This window comes from Oryctolagus cuniculus, chromosome 8 (genome assembly GCF_964237555.1).
Source record: "Oryctolagus cuniculus chromosome 8, mOryCun1.1, whole genome shotgun sequence".
NCBI classification, from domain to species: Eukaryota; Metazoa; Chordata; class Mammalia; order Lagomorpha; family Leporidae; genus Oryctolagus; species Oryctolagus cuniculus.
The window spans coordinates 9,634,510-9,652,588 of NC_091439.1; the positions used below are offsets into that span (position 1 = coordinate 9,634,510).

The 18,079-nt window shown below is 46.0% G+C and overlaps 1 protein-coding gene and 1 non-coding gene across 10 annotated transcripts in view; one reads left to right on the forward strand and one right to left on the reverse strand.

Moving 5' to 3' along the window:
- TRIM2 (tripartite motif containing 2) overlaps window positions 1-18,079 on the forward strand; it is a 183,991-nt gene that overhangs the window by 101,883 nt on the left and 64,029 nt on the right. For 5 of the 9 annotated variants that reach the window (XM_070047374.1, XM_070047378.1, XM_070047377.1 and 2 more), the window contains exon 2: window positions 16,097-16,281. In XM_070047374.1, the coding sequence (XP_069903475.1) occupies window positions 16,148-16,281 (134 nt within the window). In that variant the 5' untranslated portion in view covers window positions 16,097-16,147. Of the gene's footprint in view, window positions 1-4,441; window positions 4,883-16,096; window positions 16,282-18,079 lie in introns of those variants that run through there. The other 4 variants (XM_070047372.1, XM_070047375.1, XM_070047376.1 and 1 more) reach the window with 3 other exon arrangements.
- Window positions 11,609-11,714, reverse strand: LOC127483331 (U6 spliceosomal RNA). Its single transcript, XR_007909527.1, has one exon. It is a non-coding gene; the product is annotated as a U6 spliceosomal RNA (small nuclear RNA).

The window sequence follows — 18,079 nt, forward strand, 5'->3', positions numbered from 1 at the left end:
CTGAAAGGGGAATTGGCTCAGCCATAAGACCTGGACTCTGGGTCATCTTGACTACATAATGGCTAGTCCACCCTGGGCTGGCCACTTAGCCCTTTTAAACTTCAATTTCCACTAAAATAGTAATGCTCACTCTGCGCATTCCTGGGTTTGCTTTGAGGATCAAAGAGAAAATCTATTATGAAGGCAAATTTGAAATGAGAAGCCAGTGATCAGAAATGAGGAACTGCAGGGCTGCATTGTGGCATAGCATGTAAAACTGCTAAATGTGGCACTAGCATCCCATATGGGTGCCAGTTCATGTCCAGCTGCTCTACTTCCAACCCAGCTCTGTGCTAATGGCCTGGGAAAAGCAGTAGAAGATGGCCTAAGTGTTTGGGCCCCTGCCACCTGCATGGGCCTAGATGACCTAGACCTAGATGAAGCTCTTGGCTCCTGGCTTTGGCCTGGCCCAGTGCTGGCCTTTGCCACCATCTGGAGAGTAAACCAGCAGATGGAAGATCCTCTCCCCCTCCCCCACTCTTTGCCTCTTCCTTTCTCTGAAACACTTTCAAAATAGATAAATATTAATAAAAAAAAAAAAAAAAACTGAGGAATTGCTTTTCCCAACTGGTCTCTGGTCCAACTGTTTTCAAATTCTGAGACAGATTCTTACCTTTATGTCATAATTTGTCATACTCATCTTTCCAGGAGTTTTTGTCATTCTTTCATTATTGGTACCTACTTTGTGATGGGTATTGCACTAGAAGTGGGGAGATACAGGAGAAAGATGGACTCTTCAGCAGTTTTCATGCAAGAGTGCTTTGGAGCACACAGGAGTGCTACCCCATCTGGTTTGGGGGTAGAAGGGTCTGGATGTTGAAGGAAGAGTCAGAGAATTATCCTCAAAGTAGGTGGTGGCTTTGCCGAGCTCTGGAGGAGTCAAAGGAGTTAACCAAGGGCAGGAAGTAGGAGAAGATGAGCGGTTCCTGGCAGAACAAATGCTATTTAAACCTAGACATGGGTGTTTCTCACAGGGTGCTATGGACAATATGAGGAGACCAAGGACCTGTGTGAAACTCTCCCAGCCATGTATTGGCAGGTGTTTGGCAAGCCTGCCCCCAGGCACTCAGTGTTAGTAGTATAGCCTCCCCTCACCCACACACACAGTGACAGCCAGGAGCACCCCTTTACATTTCCACGGGCATACCCTACCACTCCGGGGAAGGGACTGGTACCATTTCTTTGCTGGGATCCATTGCTAAAAAGCTCATGATGAATGTCTTAGGAGCTGGGGTACAATGGGAGAGGGCAGGAGGTAGAAACAATGAGAAAGGCAGCGACTAGACCATAAAGTGCCCTGCGTGCCATCCTAAAGAGTTTCTTTTCTGCAGGAAACTTCCTCCATCGGGCATAGGTAGACTGTATATAAAGTGTTTTGGATTAGTCAGTCAGTTTTGGATTGCTCCCAGGATCCTGCCACACCTAATTTAGCACTTATAGGCTTTTCTCATGCATATGCACTGTCTGTATGCTTTCCATGTCAAACTGGCTGATGACCTTTAAGGCCAGGGGGAAACAGTGGAGAGGAGCAAGACAGCTCCAAGAACTCAGCAGGGGGTGCAGCAGCCTTAATCCCAAAGATTTTAGGCTCCTCTCTGCTCCTCAAGTCCCACATTTGGCCCCTTGAGGTCTTAATCTAGGAAAACTCCAGCTCATTGAGAAACACACCATCGACCACTACCACCATCTACCTGTGGCCAGGAATACCAAGGAGAAGATGCTGTTGCCTGCGAATTGTCCGACAATAAGCAATGTAAACTGTGATTGCTAGGTTCCCAGCCAAGCCCTGAAAGCCCATGTTGTAATCCATACAATAGCCAAGACATAATGATAAGGGTATTTGGAACACAACCAGCCTGTATAATCCTATTTCCACAGAGGAGGAATTCCCAACTCCAAATGGAAGATAAGAAACAAATATGACCCCCAGTTGTTCCACCTTCACCCCACTCTGCAGCTATTCTTTGCTTATGCTGTGTTCTGTGCCTTAAATGTGCCCCCACCTCACCCTAGCCCAACATAGCCCACGTGTGGGCACCCAAAGTATCCATGTTCTCTTGCTCTCAAATGCTCTCCACTCCACGTTGCAATTTCCTGGTTACTGATCCATCTCCCACGCTATAGCCTAACCTTCCTAAGGACTCAAAAAACATTCAACTCTTCTTTGCATCCTCAATGGCTACTCAGTGCCTGGAATATATACTCAACAGTGTTCTCTGGAATGAATGATTGAACCAGTAAGGGAACCTTCTCTGTCTACCAACCCAGCAACAAGACCAAGAATCTCTCTGACTTCTCCATCCTCTTCTGATAACAGAGACTTGTTCCAGTTGTACATGCCAAGAATTTGGGTTGTGGGAGGAAGAGAAGGAGGAAGGTCAGAAGAAAGGATGTGCTGGGGGAGGGGTCAGCATTCGAGGAATTTGGCTTGGGCTGGGCCCAGCAGCAGGATGGGAAGAGGGCACCCCTATCCCAGCAAACCAGACACCCCTGTGATGGCCTGTCTTGGGAGGAGATCTTTATGAAACCGAGTGGGGGCAGCCCAACTGCCTGTAGGAGTTAGGTCCTAAATAAACTGTTCTTTAAAAACATTTATTTATTTGAAAAACAGAGAGACAGAGTGAGAGGGACACACACACACACACACACAGAAAGAGAGAGAGAGAAATCTTCCATCCACTGGCTTACTTCTCAGGTGACAGCAATGCCAAGTCTGGGCCAGGCCAAAGCCAGGAGCCAGGAACTCCATCTGGCTCTCCCACATGGGTGCTAGGGCCCAAATACTTGGACCACCTACCACTGCCTTCCCAGCTGCATCAGCAGGAAGCCGGATCAGAAGTTTAGCAGCCACGACTTTAACAAGCACTCCCACATGGGAGGCCAGCATGTCAAGGGGTGGCTTAACCTGCTGTACCACAACACTGGCCTCCCTAATTAAAGTATTCTAGAGCAAAACGTATGTCCAGACTAAAGTTTGGACACAGATATTCACAGTGATATTATTCAGAATAGCCAAATAAGTCCAAAGTCCATTAACTGATCAATGAATGAACAGAAGGTGCTACATCCGTGCGGTGGATCAGCCATCAAAAGGAATGAGATACTGATGCGTCCTACAAGATAGACGAACTTTGGAAGCACAGTGAAGCCAGCCAGACTCAGATGGCCACATGCTGTCTGACACCATTTGTGTGACGGTCCACAACAGGGAGATCTGTAGGGACAGGAAGTGGAGTGGTGGTTGCATAGGGCTGTGAGGGTCAGGCAAGGAAGGGTGTGATGGCCAAAGGTGCCACCAAAAAGGCATGTAAAATTGGCATTTCCAGGGTGCGTTGATTTCCTTGGTTCTCTGTGACCGCAGGTGATAACCATCACTGCTCTTCAGAACTGCATCTTCAAGACACTGCTTGACTACATGGAACAAATGTGATAAATATGCATAGTCTTAAATAAAAATTATTAATCATCACTCTTAAACTGGTAACTGACTGGGGCCCACATTGTGTTGCAGCAGATAAAGCTACAGCACCAGTTTGAGTCCCAGCTGCTCCAGCTCTGATCCATCTCCTTGCCAATGTGCCTGGGACAGCCGTGGGAGATGGCCCAAGTGCTAGGGCCCCTACCACCCTCAGGGGAGACCCAGATGGAGTTTCAGGCTCCTGACTTCATACTGGCCTAGCTCTGGTTTTTGTGGCCATTTGGGGGAGCGAACCAGTGGATGGAGGACCTTTCTCTGTCTCTCCCTCCCTCTCTGAAACTTTGCCTTTCAAATAAATAAATCTTTAAAAAATATACTAAGCTAGTAACTGACCACCAAATAGAACACAATAATATTGCCTGCCTTTATTTCTGTAAAAAAGAGAATGATTATGAATTCCATTCTAATATATGTAAGATTTTTTAATTCAAATATATTATTTGTCATAAGAGGACCTACTCACTTTCAGTTAACTACGTGCTTATAATTTTATGTTATTAATGCCTTTTAAAATTTAATTGAATGACTAGGAAATCAAGCTATAAGTATATGTAAAGTATGTCAAATTTCCCAACCTTTAACTGAAAGCATCATCAGAAAAAGAACAGAATCTGGTTATCCCCTGAATCAACTTAATGTACCTTTTTTTGTTTGTTTTGTTTTCTGAGTAATGATTGGAACCACAGAAAGCAGAGAAATGTCGTTTGCATGTTTGGCCTGTGGCTCTGTATTTCATAGACCGTTTTCTGGGAAAACACTGAGAGGAGGAGGGGCAGTAGAGACTGGAGTTTTTGCATTTTTAGAATTTACTTTTGTGTTTCCGGCAACTCGAGATACCTAGGGAAGCTGCCTGCTTGTCTCTTCAGTCAGCGTGTGCTCTCGCACCCACCCCCGGCACGCCTCCAGATGCAAACTAGTCCCCGTGGGGGTGTGCGCTCGCCCTCCTGGCCCTGCGTCACGCTCCGAGGGTCGCAGCGCAGCCGGCCAGCCCCGGGCTAACCCGGCTGCCGCGTTCTGGGCTCGGGAGCGTGGCAACAGCTGACTGCTGACTCAGAGGAGAAAGCGAGCCACCCGCGAATCTCAGCGCGGCTCGCTGCTGCATCCCCATCCCATAATCCCTTGCTTGGTTTGCTGCAGTCTTTTCAACAGACGCTGAGTGAGAGCGAGATGTTCTGTAAGATAAAGATGGATCGGTGTGACTGCCGAAGGGGGTCTCCCACTTGTTAATGACCCGGGAACATTGCTGCCTCCTGAGCCTTCTCTGGTTTCCTCCATTTTTCTCTTCTTCTGTTCTGTTCATGAGCTGGCACATCACTACTTAGAGCAGAAGATATGCTGGGCTTCTGATGATGGCTGCACTGCATGGTAGGGAATTTTAACCAGTCTGTTTGCATGGTGCTTCTAAACTTGAGTCGCTAGCAGAAATGTGCATTGTTCTTTTGGATTGCCATGGGGCTGCAGCGACAGGCTTGGGAGGGTCTCATCCTTTTCCTGGTGGTTCATCTGTTTGTCTGCAGAAATGGGTAGGTCTCCCTGCTTTTTCTGTTCTATCGGCCCTCCTCCCCTTCCCTCTCTCGGTGCTGCTGCATGCTCTGTAACTATAAAATAGCAGGGGACTCACTCTTTGCCTAAACAAAGACACCAGATTTAACAAGTCGGGGGAGAAAGTCATGAGAGATTTTTCTTAGGAAGTTCTAATGCAATCTCTCTGGGTTCTTTTTTTTTTTTTTTTTTTTTTTTTTTTTTTTACTAGTCTTTATTTTCGTGTGTATCTTGGCCTGTTTTAAAGAGAGGAATATTTAGCTCTGTTGGATAGAAAAATGAGGATGAGATATTTAATTTGCAGGATTCCTCCCTGGCTCCGACCCTTCCCCCACCCACCCTCTGTTGGAGAACCCTGGGGTTGAGTTCCAGGGCTGTCAGTTACCGTTGGAGACCCGTTCATTATTAATGCATGACTGGACCCTCTGCATGCTGAATGCCAGTGAGGGCTGGCAGACAGATATGCAGTCAATGATTTGCTTTTTTTTTTTTTTTTTTTTCCCCTGACAATTTCTCCCTGCCTTTGAAGTGCAATCAAATCTGGGTGGAGCTCAATGGTAGCATTGCACAGAAGGGGGAAGGAAAAAAAACCCTTGAGTTGGCCCTTAGGTTTGCTTCCTGAAACCGCAAGTATTGTTTCTGTGTAGAGCTTTTTCTGAAAGTCTGCCCACCCTGTCTTTATTCCTTATTTTAGGGGATTGGAGAGCAAGTCGGAAGGTTGTTTTAAACAAAAAACTGAATGTTAATAAATGGATTCCTGAACCAAAAGATAAAGTATCTTTGTCTTAAGAAAAGATGGTTTCCATGTCATAGCTTCAGAATGGAGATGAGACATTTAAAAATTACCAGTTTATTGCTTTGGCTTCGATTGCATGATGGCAGTTTTACTGCTCGTGAATAAATTGTTGGAGGTTAAGAAAAATGTACAATGTGCAAGGAGAGCTGCTTGTTCACCCAGATTATTAAATTGCTTTTTAAGTATTAAGCTGCAGTTCTGCCTAGGTGAGCCTATTTTCTGGTGTCTTTCAGTATCTGGGGGCAGACATTTGGGCAGCACTGTTTGTAACCCACTGTCATGTTAAATAACGCACACCCCTCCCCTGTGAGCCGGCGAGCACACAATGAGAAGTTTCCTGTGTGCTGTGGTGTTAGAAAGCAGCTTTCTGTCTCAGGCATCTGCCCTAGCCCTTCCCAAACCCCTAAGTATTTCTTTCCAGTCCCCTCCTAGAAAGACAGTAGCGAGTTGCGTGGGAAAGGTTAAAACAGAGCTGAATGTAAAAGTGCCCTCTGATTCAAGATGTATGAATGCAGCATACTTAGCCTACACATGTTTAAATATGAGAATAAAACCTAGACACGTTTTCTGACACAGTCAACGGGATAATCCTGACATGACTTCAGATTTTAAAACGCATGTGATAACAAAAGATCACCGGATTTGGATGCTTGTAAAATAAAGTAAAAACAGCCAGTCTTTGTCTTATTAAGAAACAAAAATATTCATTTGGATTTTTAAGGTGTTAATTTCTTCTAACTCATGACTTTCTTTTATGTGTCTTTATTAAATAGAAAAGAATCCTAAGTATGTAGCAATCTTTAAGAATGTAACTAAGCTAATTTCTAAGACTGTGTTAGACAGTTCATTCTCTCTCCTATAAAATCAACATGAAGATTCTCATGACCAGTGTTACTGAAATACACAGAAAGGAAAGACTTTCAAACTTTAAATCATTACTGCCAAATTATTTACTATCGTAGTTCTGTCTTCCAAAACATGTAACAATTGCTTCTAAATTGTGGCAAAATGATAATCTGCACACACCTATAATTTTTTTTAATGTTTGATGTCATCTGTGTCCCTTCATTGCATATGTAAGATTTTAGTGTCACTCTATAGTGGGTAGGTTATTAGGGTTCTTTGAATGTTTTTGCTGTGCAGTTTGTCTGAATTGAACAGGTTTACTCCCACATTTGGAGTTTTAGATCAGAGAGCAAGAACAAATGAGCTAAGTATTGAGCCATCATCACTGGGGGAAACGTGTGTTCCTGGGTTTTGTTTGCTGGTCTGTCTCTCCTCTTAAACTTCACCCTCTTCTGCCTTCATATTCTCCATTCAATGCTTTGTGTTATTTGTCAACAGCAGCATGAAAGAGTGCTTTCAATACTGCTGGAGTGAAAACGGGTTTACAATAAGCTTGTGTCTTTTGGAATTCTAATGGGAAATTAGTTTTTCTTCCTCCTTCTTACAAGTCTCTCCCAACTCCCAGAACTGATCCCTGGGGTTTGTGGCCCTAGGTGCCCCTGCCCTTCTTGTGGTCCTATAGTGTTCATCCTCTTTGTATTATCCCCAAAGTGAACAAGGAAGACTTGGCAAGTGATGCATGTATGGGCAAGGAGACCCCACTCACCTTGACCACCCCACAGTTCTGTAAGGTGAGTGTCAATTAGCCTGACCACTTACCACTATCACACAGACACAGGCTTCTGGAACTTAGGCAGAGCTGAAGAACTTACTGCAGGAGGACTTCTCACTATCTAGCGATCCTAAGCAAAAAGGCAGGAGAAACAGGCACACCTATCGTAAAGACAAGTTGGAGGTGCAGCTTGCAAGTTAACTTCCACGTGGTGAAAGCCTACACACCTAGGGAAGCTGCCATCCATGAGGCCACGGAAATATGAGAACCTTGGAGAGTCTGGGCAGGTCCTGGCCTGGAGACAGAAGTCCAAGTGGGTGACTCCTGACTCCCTCTCCCCAGACACACACACAGATACACACAACACAGGAACACAAGCACACAACACATACACCACCAGGAAAGAGAATGCACCCAGTCTTCTAATTTACCAAAGGGCCATCTGGGATAGTGGCTTGATTAACTGGAAATGGGTCACCCTGTTTTAATGTCATGGAAGACTGTCCTCTTTTCATTCTTCTGGTTGAGTCCTTAGTAACATTGCAAGTTCAACTGCAGGTGACTGGCAGTAGGCTCATAATGTAAAGCCATTGAGAGCACCTTGATTCTTGAATTGTGTTTTAGCCTGTGGCTTGAGCTCTAACTGCTGCCTGTCTTGGCAGGTCAAGGCAGCTTGTCATCTGTTACGGATAACCCTCATGGTTCCTGTTATAAATGTACCAGGACATTTGCATCTGCTTGGGAAGCTGATTTTTTGCATGACTGAATCATTGTCTTTGTTCCAAGAGAGTTCATTTTTAGATATTTATTTATTGAATTGAAAGGCATAGTAACAGAGAGTGAGAGAGAGAAAGAGAGAGAGAGAGAGAGAGAGAGAGATCTTCCATCTCCCCAAGTGGCTGCAATGACCCAGGCTGGGCCAGTCCAAAACCTGGAGCCTGAAACTCCATCTAGGTCTCCAACATGAGTGCGGGGGCCCTAGCACTTAGACCATCTTCCACTGCTTTCCCAGGAGCATTAGCGGGGAGTTGGATCGGAAGTGGAGCAGCCAGAACTGGTGCTCATATGGGATGCTGGCAACACAGGTGGCAGCTTAACCTCCTGTGCCATGATGCTGCCGCCCCCCCCCCAACATATTAATTTATTGATTCAACTGAAGTGGAAAAAAGAGCAGCAACCTCAGAATGCTGTGAACCACGATAGACATGGAATTGGGTTCCTCTAGGATGATGTATAATCAAGCACGCTGACGTTTGCCCACAAATCACATGTTAGATTCTCACTTTTCAGAGGAATCCTGGCGTCTGTTTCCAGACTGTGTTCCCTAGACAAGCCGGACAAGTTTTGCCAACTCCAGGGTGGTTTCGCTGTGGCTTTTCGCTTCCTTTCTCCGTTCCTGCTCCTCCTCACTCAGTGTCAGCAGCAGAGAGTTTGGGTAGTCTTTTGAGCTAAGCGGTATAATTTGGGGTGAGAACTGTGGTCTAAATCTCAGAATTGTGGACACTGGCATTTTTCTCCCATTTCATCTCCCGCTATCAAGTTCTCTTCCATGGGGACAGTCATTTCCCCCAAGTCGTAGGAGATTTGGGAAAGGGGCCAGGACAAACGCCAGAGATGCTGCGAGGGAGGGAGTGCTGGGGCCAGATTTCCCTGTGCCCAAGGGTTCTGTGATGGCTGCATTGTTTTTTTTTTTCCCCCAACAACAAGCTGTGTCTATTGCCAAGTCCCCATTAATGAGGATCGATGCGCCAGCTTTTCAGACGCCTGCTTCCATGCACATGTGTTCACAGTAGCTCCCAGTTGCCTTTCCTGCACTTGGAACGTGTTAAAATGTGTCACTGAGATTTACTGTCTGGGTGACGGCTGCTGTTGCTAATATTTGGACTATCACACGGAAGGCGGGGAATGTCTGACATCAAGTGACGCCAATACTCTCCGTGGTAGAATTCAGCAGTGCCGCTCTTTCCTGCTGCTGTGCCCAAATCTACTTCCACGTTACAGGTCACTGGTTTAATTCATTCAAAAAAAAAAAAAAAATAAGCAGTGTCCACCATGTGCCTGGCACGGTGCTGGGTGCTGGAACTCCTGCAATGGGAAATCGGACAAAACCCCGGGTCACGTGAACCTTGTATTGAAGCAGGGGGTTCCGGGGTAGAAAGACGACATGGAGAATAAATGACATACTGCCTGTGTCTCACGGGGAGGGGAGGGTTCCAAGTTCAGCCTGATACAACCCGATTGGGTAGCTTAAGCAAAACAAATGCGTTGACTCAGTTTTGGAAGCCGGCAATCTGAAGGCAAGGTGGGAGCTCTCTTCTGGGTTTTGAGTCTAGTGGCTCTTTCCTCATTGTAACCTCCGTGTCAGGGAGCTGAGCGAGCAAGAAGGCACTGTCCCTCCTTCTCTCCCACGGGCAGTGATACCACCCTCAGCTAGGTGCTCCCAAAGGCCCCACCTCCCAATCCCATCACGTTGGAGGCTCAGACTTCCACAAAGGAACTTTGAGGGGGTCGCAAACATGAGGGCCTAGGAGAAGGCGGCCAGTGAGTGCTATGGAGGAAAACACAGCAAGGGCAGGGAAACTGGGGCCAAGAGAAAGGCGGGACCGAGCAGGTGACCCAGAGTGGAGCGCACACCAGGCCCCCCACCGCCGCACCTCCCTGGAACAGGAGCTCCTCTCCCCACGTGAAAGCTCTTAGGCGGGTGAATGTCCACATCGAACTCCCTGCGACTATGAATGTCTTTTAAAAATGGCTCTTCCCGCCTTCTCCTCTGTCAACATCCAAAAGCACTCAGGCTCCTCCCCAAGGCCCACCCTGGTGTGCCGCTGCGCTATCCTGGGGGTCTGTGGGGGTGGAAGCCTTCTGTGTCGCTCCTGGGAGTTCTAAAACACCCAGATGCCTTCAGCAGGTCACTGGTGACAGAGTTGTGATATTGTGATTTTCTGTCAGTGTTGATGAGTGGAGGTCATTAGTTTGCCATGTCCATGAAGGATACTATCAAAGATTTGCCCTTATCCGCATAACTATCATAAAATTAGACTGAAATGTTTTCATTTTCATCTTTAAAGCATAAAAATAGCACCTTTCGAAATTTCATTCAGTCAACATATACGAAGGGTCTTCAAAAAGTTCATGGAAATGTTTATTATGAAGGAAAAAACTATTGCATGGATTGTTTTAAAAGTAGCCCCAAAATAAAGTTATTTTTTAGTTTTTCATTCATTTATTTATTTCATTTTATTTGAAAGGCCGAGGGACAGAGAAAGGCAGACGGAGTTTTTCTGTTCCCTGGTTCACTCCCAAGTACCAGCACAGCCATGGCTGGGCCAGGCCAATACCAGAAGCTGGAAGTTCAATCTGGGTCTCCCACATGGGTGGCAGGGACCCAAGTACTTGAGCCATCGCCTGCTGCTGCCTGTGTGTATTAGCAGGACACTGGAATGGGAAGTAGAGCAAAATCCAAGCCCAGGCCTCTGACGTGAGATATGGGCGCCCCAAGTGGCGTCTTAATTTTTGCACCAAACTCCTGTCCCTGTCCCCCCACATATTTTTTTTAAACTTTTATTTATTTATTTACTTATTGATAGGCAGAGTGGACAGTGAGAGAGAGACAGAGAGAAAAGGTCTTCCTTTTCCATTGGTTTATCCTCCAATGGCTGCTGCGGCTGGCGCACTGCACTGATCCGAAGCCAGGAGCCAGGTGCTTCTCCTGGTCTCCCATGCAGGTGCAGGGCCCAAGGACCTGGGCCATCCTCCACTGCCCTCCTGGGCCATAGTCGAGAGCTGGCCTGGAAGAGGGGCAACCGGGACAGAATCCGGCGCCCAGACTGGGACTAGAACCCGGGGTACCGGTGCCACAGGGGGAGGATTGGCCTATTGAGGCGCGGCGCCGGCCTATTCCCCCCACATATTTTAAAGTGCCATGTATCATTCAATTAAGACAGATGTTTTTCTTGCCTCAAATCACAATTTCTAAGGTTAATAAAAAGAGGAAATGATGTTTTCTCTTTGCCTACTTCAAACTTAGTGTGGCTATGATTATTTCAAAGGATAATGTGACAAACTTTAAAAGCTATTCAAAATCAAATTATTTTTAATTGGTTTCAATTGAAAAGTTAATACCATATTTTAGGGGGAAAAAATGAACCACTTTACAGCCTTGCATACCATCCTTGTACATGGGCTATACCAATCTTCTCTGGATCATTCACATTTTACTGCTGCCAGGGTGAGCACCCTGTCATTTTTAGAAGACCACACACACACACACACACACACCCCTCAGCAAAGCGTTAAACTTGTTTCAGATTAGGTATCCTTGCTTATCGGGTAAGAAGGAAAACGTGAAATCAGAGCTTTCTGACTTACTGATTTTACTGCATGACCTTGGGCTGCTCATTCAAACCCTCAGCTTGGGTTTCCTTATCTCTAGGACAGGCAAATCCACCCCTCCCCTGTGCTGACGTCATAAGGATGTGTTTAAAAGGGCAGACAGTGAGCCAACATCTCGGTTCTCCTGAGACGGGGGCTGCACGTAACCCAATCACTGAATGGCCCTCCCCGCTCTGGCTCTCTGCAGACACACGCCGTGCAGCCCAGCAGACCCCTCCCAGCCACACTGTTCATGCAGAGCTCCGCCCAGTGTGGCATTGCTCAGGTGCAGGTGCTTTCCCCAGCTTCTGCCCGTCTGTTATTCATGCCCTGTAGTGAAATTATGCAGAAGGTAAAGGGTTGGAAAGTAGGGGTGTCATCTATATGGCTGTATTCAAATACACAACAATTTTCCTAATACAAGTTGAAATGTTTTTCAAAACATTTGGTGATTTGATGGAGAGTAAGAACTGTCATTAAGATTTTGAAAAGAGTGTTTCTTTTAGAAGCATAGAATTGTTGATTCTGTCACTATGTTGTGTTTCCCAGCTTCAAACACAGGTCCCGGGCCAAATGAAAGCATCCAAGCTTCCATAGTATAGCCTTCCTTTTTTTTTTTTTTTTTCAAAGATTTATTTATTTATTTATTTGAGAGGCTGAGTTACAGAGAGAAAGAGAGACAGAGACAGAGAGGTCTTCCATCCACTGGTTCACTCCCCAAATGGCCGCAACGGTTGGATCTGGGCCAATCTGGAGCCAGGAGCTTCTTCTGGGTCTCCCATGTGGGTGCAGAGTCCCAAGCATTTTGACCATCTTCCACTGCTTTCCTAGGAAAAATAGCAGAGAGCTGGATATGAAGAGGAGCAGCCAGGACTCAAGCCAGCGCCCATATGGGATGCTGGTACCACAGGCAGAGGTTTAACCTACTACACCACAGCTTCAGCCCCCCATAGTACAGCCTTCATAAAACACAAGGGTCAGGCCTGATGATGATTTAGGGAGTGGAAAGTCCATGGATTTAGAGACAGACACACCTGAGTTTATATTCTGGCAAACCTCTTGACAGAGTCTGTTTTTTTAAATCCAAAAAATGGGAATAATAATATTACCTCCTACCAAGGTCATACTGAAGATTAGTCTTGAAGATGGCATCATCACGAGTTTGGAGCTGGCATTGTGGTGCAATCAGTTAAACCGTGGCCTATGAGGCCAGCATCCCAGATGAGCACTGGTTCGAGTCCCGGCTGCTCCACGTCCGATCCAGCCCTCTGCTAATGTGTCTGGGAAAGTAGCGGAGGATGGCCCAAGTCCTTGGGCCCCTGCCACCCACAGGGGAGACCAGGATGGTGTTGCAGACTCCTGGGCTTTGGCCTGGCCCTGCCCTAGCTGCTGCGGCCATTTAGGGGAATGAAGCAGTGGGTAAAAGATCTTTCTCTCACTCTGTCTCTTTCCTTCTCTCTCTGTCACACTGCCTTCTGAATGAATAAATAAATCTTTTCTTGTTTTAAAGAGTATTCCACTGGGAATTGGACGGCTATGGGTACCTTACCAATTAGCTCAGCTTTGGTTTTCCTTTTTAGGATCGAAGCCACGAGTTCTTTCTGTAAATTGTAAATGGAGTAGGGTTTTTAAAAATAAAAAAATATTTTAAGCTTATTTGAAAGGTAGAAAGAGACAGACAGAGATATCCAGAGATACCCTTTATCCATTGTTTCATTCCCCAAATGACAGCCAGAGGTGGGGCTGGGGCTGGACCAGGCTGGAGCCAAGAGCCAGGAACTCAATCCAGGTCTCCCCTAAGGGTGCAGAGAGCCAATTACTTGAGTCGTCACTGCTGCCTCCCAGGGTGTGCTTTACCAGGTAGCTGAATTGTTGGGGTAGCCAGGACTCTAACCCAGGCACTTGGTTATGGGATGTGGATGTCCCAAACATTGTCTTAATTACTGAGTCAAATGCCTTCCTCAAGCAGAGTTTTATGTTGTGACTTTCCCCTCCCTTATCTCTTTGCTTCCTCTCTGTTGCCCAAGGTGTTTTCCTTTTCTGGAATGATCCCTGACATTTTGAAACTTTCTGTCAATTAATTCACTTCATCTGGTCCTGCAAATGCCCGTGCATGAATCTCAGTGGACATTTCTTTACAACTATGGGGATGGCTGATACAACTTAGACTCAAATCTGCAAACGTTTGGTTCTGTAGAAAACTCTCTGAACCACATATGATGTTCTTAAGTAAAAAATTCTAGTTATCACCATCGTACATAATAGGGTGTAAAAGATGAGAAGCTCTCCTTTGGTCCTTTTAAGTTGTTTGGCTGGGGGCTGGGGCTGTGGTGTGTTAGGCTAAGCCTCGGCCTGCAGCTCCAGCATCCCGTGTGGCACCAGTTAGTGTCCTGGCTGCTCCTCTTCCAAACCAGCTCTCTGCTTATGGCCTGGGAAAGCAGCAGAAGATGATCCAAGTGCTTGGTTCCCTGCACCCACATAGGAGACCAAAAAGAAGTTCTTGGCTCCTGGCTTCGGATTGGCTCAGCTCTGGCCATGTGACCATTTGAGGAGTGAACCAGCAGATGGAAGACCTTTCCTTATCTCTGTCTCTCCATCTCTCTATATATAACTCTACCTCTCAAATAAATAAATAAAATCTTTAAAAAAAAAAAGTTTTGTCCCTGGAACCTGTGAATTAAAGTGACAAAAGACAAATTAACAGGAGAAAAGGAGACAAGAATTTTATTGATGTTAATCTTCTGCATCTTACAGGAACAGGGACTTGACAGAAAAGGAGTGAAAACCCAAAGATGTGGTTAGACCTGGAGACCTATATACCATTTTAACAAGAAGTGATAAATTGTGGAGAATTGATGAGACAAAGGAAGGAGGGGTTTAGACTCTGAGGGGCAGTGAATTGTGGGAAGAGGAATAGGAAGTGTGTGGCAGACAGATTTGTTTAGCAAAGCTGGTGTCAGACTTATGTGTGTATTCTCGATTAAGTCTTTTCCTGGTATCAGAGAGAGGGGCATTTTTAAAAATGGAGGCTTCCTTTACAAAAAGGACATTGGTGCCCTGCTTTTAGACAGATGGAGGAGGACAAAGAGCTCTCCTGGTGTCTGCTGTTTCTCAGTAGCTTTCAGTTCAAATTAATTCTTAATGCCAAAGTGTCCTATGTTGGGGTGGCATAATCTGATGCCTTCAAGTATGACAACTGGAAGAACATAATGAATTTAATAAGAATATAAAAGGCAAACATGGAATAAAATATGGTCACAGCTGGAGACACAACCATAGCCATATAAGTATTTATTCCTTCAGCCACCACTGCTTTGAAACATAGCATATGTACCTCTTTACTTTTTTTTAAAGAGTTATTTATTTATTTCAAAGTCAGAGTTACAGAGAGAGAAGGAGAGACAGACAGGGAGAAAGGTCTTCCATACGCAGGTTCACTCCCCAAATGACTGCAATGGCTGGACCTGAACTGATCCACAGCCAGGAGCTTCCTCCAGGTCTCCCACTCTAGTGCAGGGGCCCAAGGACTTGGGCCATCTTCTACTGCTTTCCCAGGCCATGGCAGAGAGCTGGATCGGAAGTGCAGCAGCCGGGACTTGAACCGGCACCCATATGGGATGTTGGCACTGCAGGCGACAGTTTTACCTGCTACACCACAGTGCCAGCCCCATGTACCTCTTTATATGACACATCTTCCCTCCTCTTCCTTCTCCTCCTCCTCCCTCTTCATCTTTTCATTTGAAAGGCAGAGAGACAAAGAAACAGATGGAGAAAGATCTTCCATCCACTGATTCATTCTCCAAATGCCCACAACTGCCAGGTATGGGTCAGGCCAAAGCCAGAAGCCCAGAACTCAGTCTGGGTCTCCCACATTGGTAGCAGGGACCCAAGTACTTGAGCTGTCACCCGGGGTGTACATTAGTTGGAGACTGGATCAGAAGCAAAGTAGCCAGAACTCAAGCCAGGGATGCAGGTGTCCCCACAGGTGACTTAACTGCTGTGCCAAACACCTGTTCCCAGAACAGCCTCTTTGTTCTGATGCATGGTGATCGTGTGCTTATTTTATTGCTGTATAAAACAAACAACAAGCATCTCATTGTATCCTTGTACCACAATGAGGATTGGCGATGGTCAGGTTGAGATGGCTGATATTAACCACTACTGTATTATAAAGCAGCACCTATATTGAAAGAGCCAGTGACTGGTTTGCCTCTACAAATTATTACATATTTTCCTTTTTTCTGTCTGACAGCAGCAGCGTGCAGGGTCAAAGACAGCCGGCCCCCCATGTCAGTGGTCTAGGATGGCCAGTGAAGGCGCCAGCATCCCAAGCCCCGTCGTGCGCCAGATTGACAAGCAGTTTCTGATTTGCAGTATATGCCTGGAACGGTACAAGAATCCCAAGGTTCTCCCCTGTCTGCATACTTTCTGCGAAAGGTAAGCCTCCTTTGTGCTCCAACAATGGAGTTTTTCACATTGACCTTTGACACCTTCCCCCACCCCTGTGTTTTCCCAGAATTCTGTGGTTCCCAGTGGGAGACGGTGAACGTCTTCTTGTGGACGTCTAGAGGCAGAATCACCAATTGCCAGTAATTTACTTTATTTCTAACAATTCCAAGTGGGAGGAAGCAAAGCAGTAACTCTTGATTCATTTCTACAAGAGAGCATTAAATAAATAGTTGAAGAAGAAAATTTTATTTTAATTTCCCTTTGTTCTTTTTTTAAAAAAAGATTTATTTATTATTTGAAAGGCAGAGTTATAGAGAGGCAAAGGAAGAGAGAGAGAGAGAGAGAGATCTTCCATCTGCTGATTACCCCCCCCCCCCAAATGGCCGCAACAGCCAAAGCTGGGCCATTCCAAAGCCAGGAGCCAGGAGCTTCTTCCAGGTCTCCCATGGCAACTTTACCCACTGTGCCACAGTGCGGGCTCATCCCTTTCTTCTTTGGGAAACAATCTTTGCCAGCAGCAGCTCCCTCGCAGAGAGGGTCTTTGGTGAGGGTTAGTTAGAAACCTACCATTTCCTTCCATGTAACAAGTTGGGGCATGCATCTGCATGGATGAAATAGTGCTTCCTCCCCAAAGATCTCCTGTGTATACTAATGTCACATTTGAACACCAGGATGTTTTAGATGAAGAAAACTTGACATACCATATATAAAGTAATGATAAATTTCCTCACTATGTAATTTGCTACATATGTAAAGTAATCCATAGAAGTAAAATTGACACTTGGAGATGAGCCCTTGACTCCACTGGTGAGGAACAGTGTATTTTGTTTGTTTTAAAATGCTATTTGTCGGCTAGTGAGCTAGGATTAGCTAGGCTAATCCTCTGCCTTGCGGCGCCGGCACACCGAGTTCTAGTCCCGGTCGGGGCGCTGGATTCTGTCCCGGTTGTTCCTCTTCCAGGCCAGCTCTCTGCTGTGGCCAGGAAGGCAGTGGAGGATGGCCCAAGTACTTGGGCCCTGCACCCCATGGGAGACCAGGAGAAGTACCTGGCTCCTGCCATCGGATCAGTGCGGTGCGCCGGCTGCAGTGCACCGGCCGCGGCGGCCATTGGAGGGTGAACCAACGGCAAAGGAAGACCTTTCTTTCTCTCACTGTCCACTCTGCCTGTCAAAAAAAAATGCTATTTGTTGAACTCTGTACTTAGTGTAGGGTTAATATTATGTGTATAAAGTTAATTGAAAATAAATCTTAGTAAAAAATAAGAATGAGAATAGGAGAGGGAGGAGGAAGAAGGGTGGGAGTGTAGGGGGGTAGGGTGGGAGAATCATTGTGTCCCTAAATTTGTATTTGTGAAATGCATGAAATTTGTATACCTTAAAGAAAAGATTTCTGGGAAAAGAAAGGATACTTCCTTATTTATCCTTGTTTTTTTATTAAATTTTTCCTTTTTTAAAAAGATTTATTATTTGAAAGACAGAGTTACAGAGAGAGAGGGAGAGACAGAGAGAGAAAGAGAGAGAGGCGAGAGCGAGAGAGCTCTTCCATCTAATGGTTCTCTGCCCCAATGGCCACAAAGGCCTGGGCTGGCCCAGCTGGAAACCAGAAACCTGGGTGCCATCCAGGTCGTCACATGTAAAGCAGGGGCCCAAGTACTCAGGCCATCTTCTGCTTTTCTGGCACATTAGCAGGGAGCTGGATTGGAAGTGGAGCAGCCTGGTGCAGGAGGAGGCTTAACCTCCTGCCACAACACCAGCCCCATATTTATCCTTCTTAAGAGGATAACATT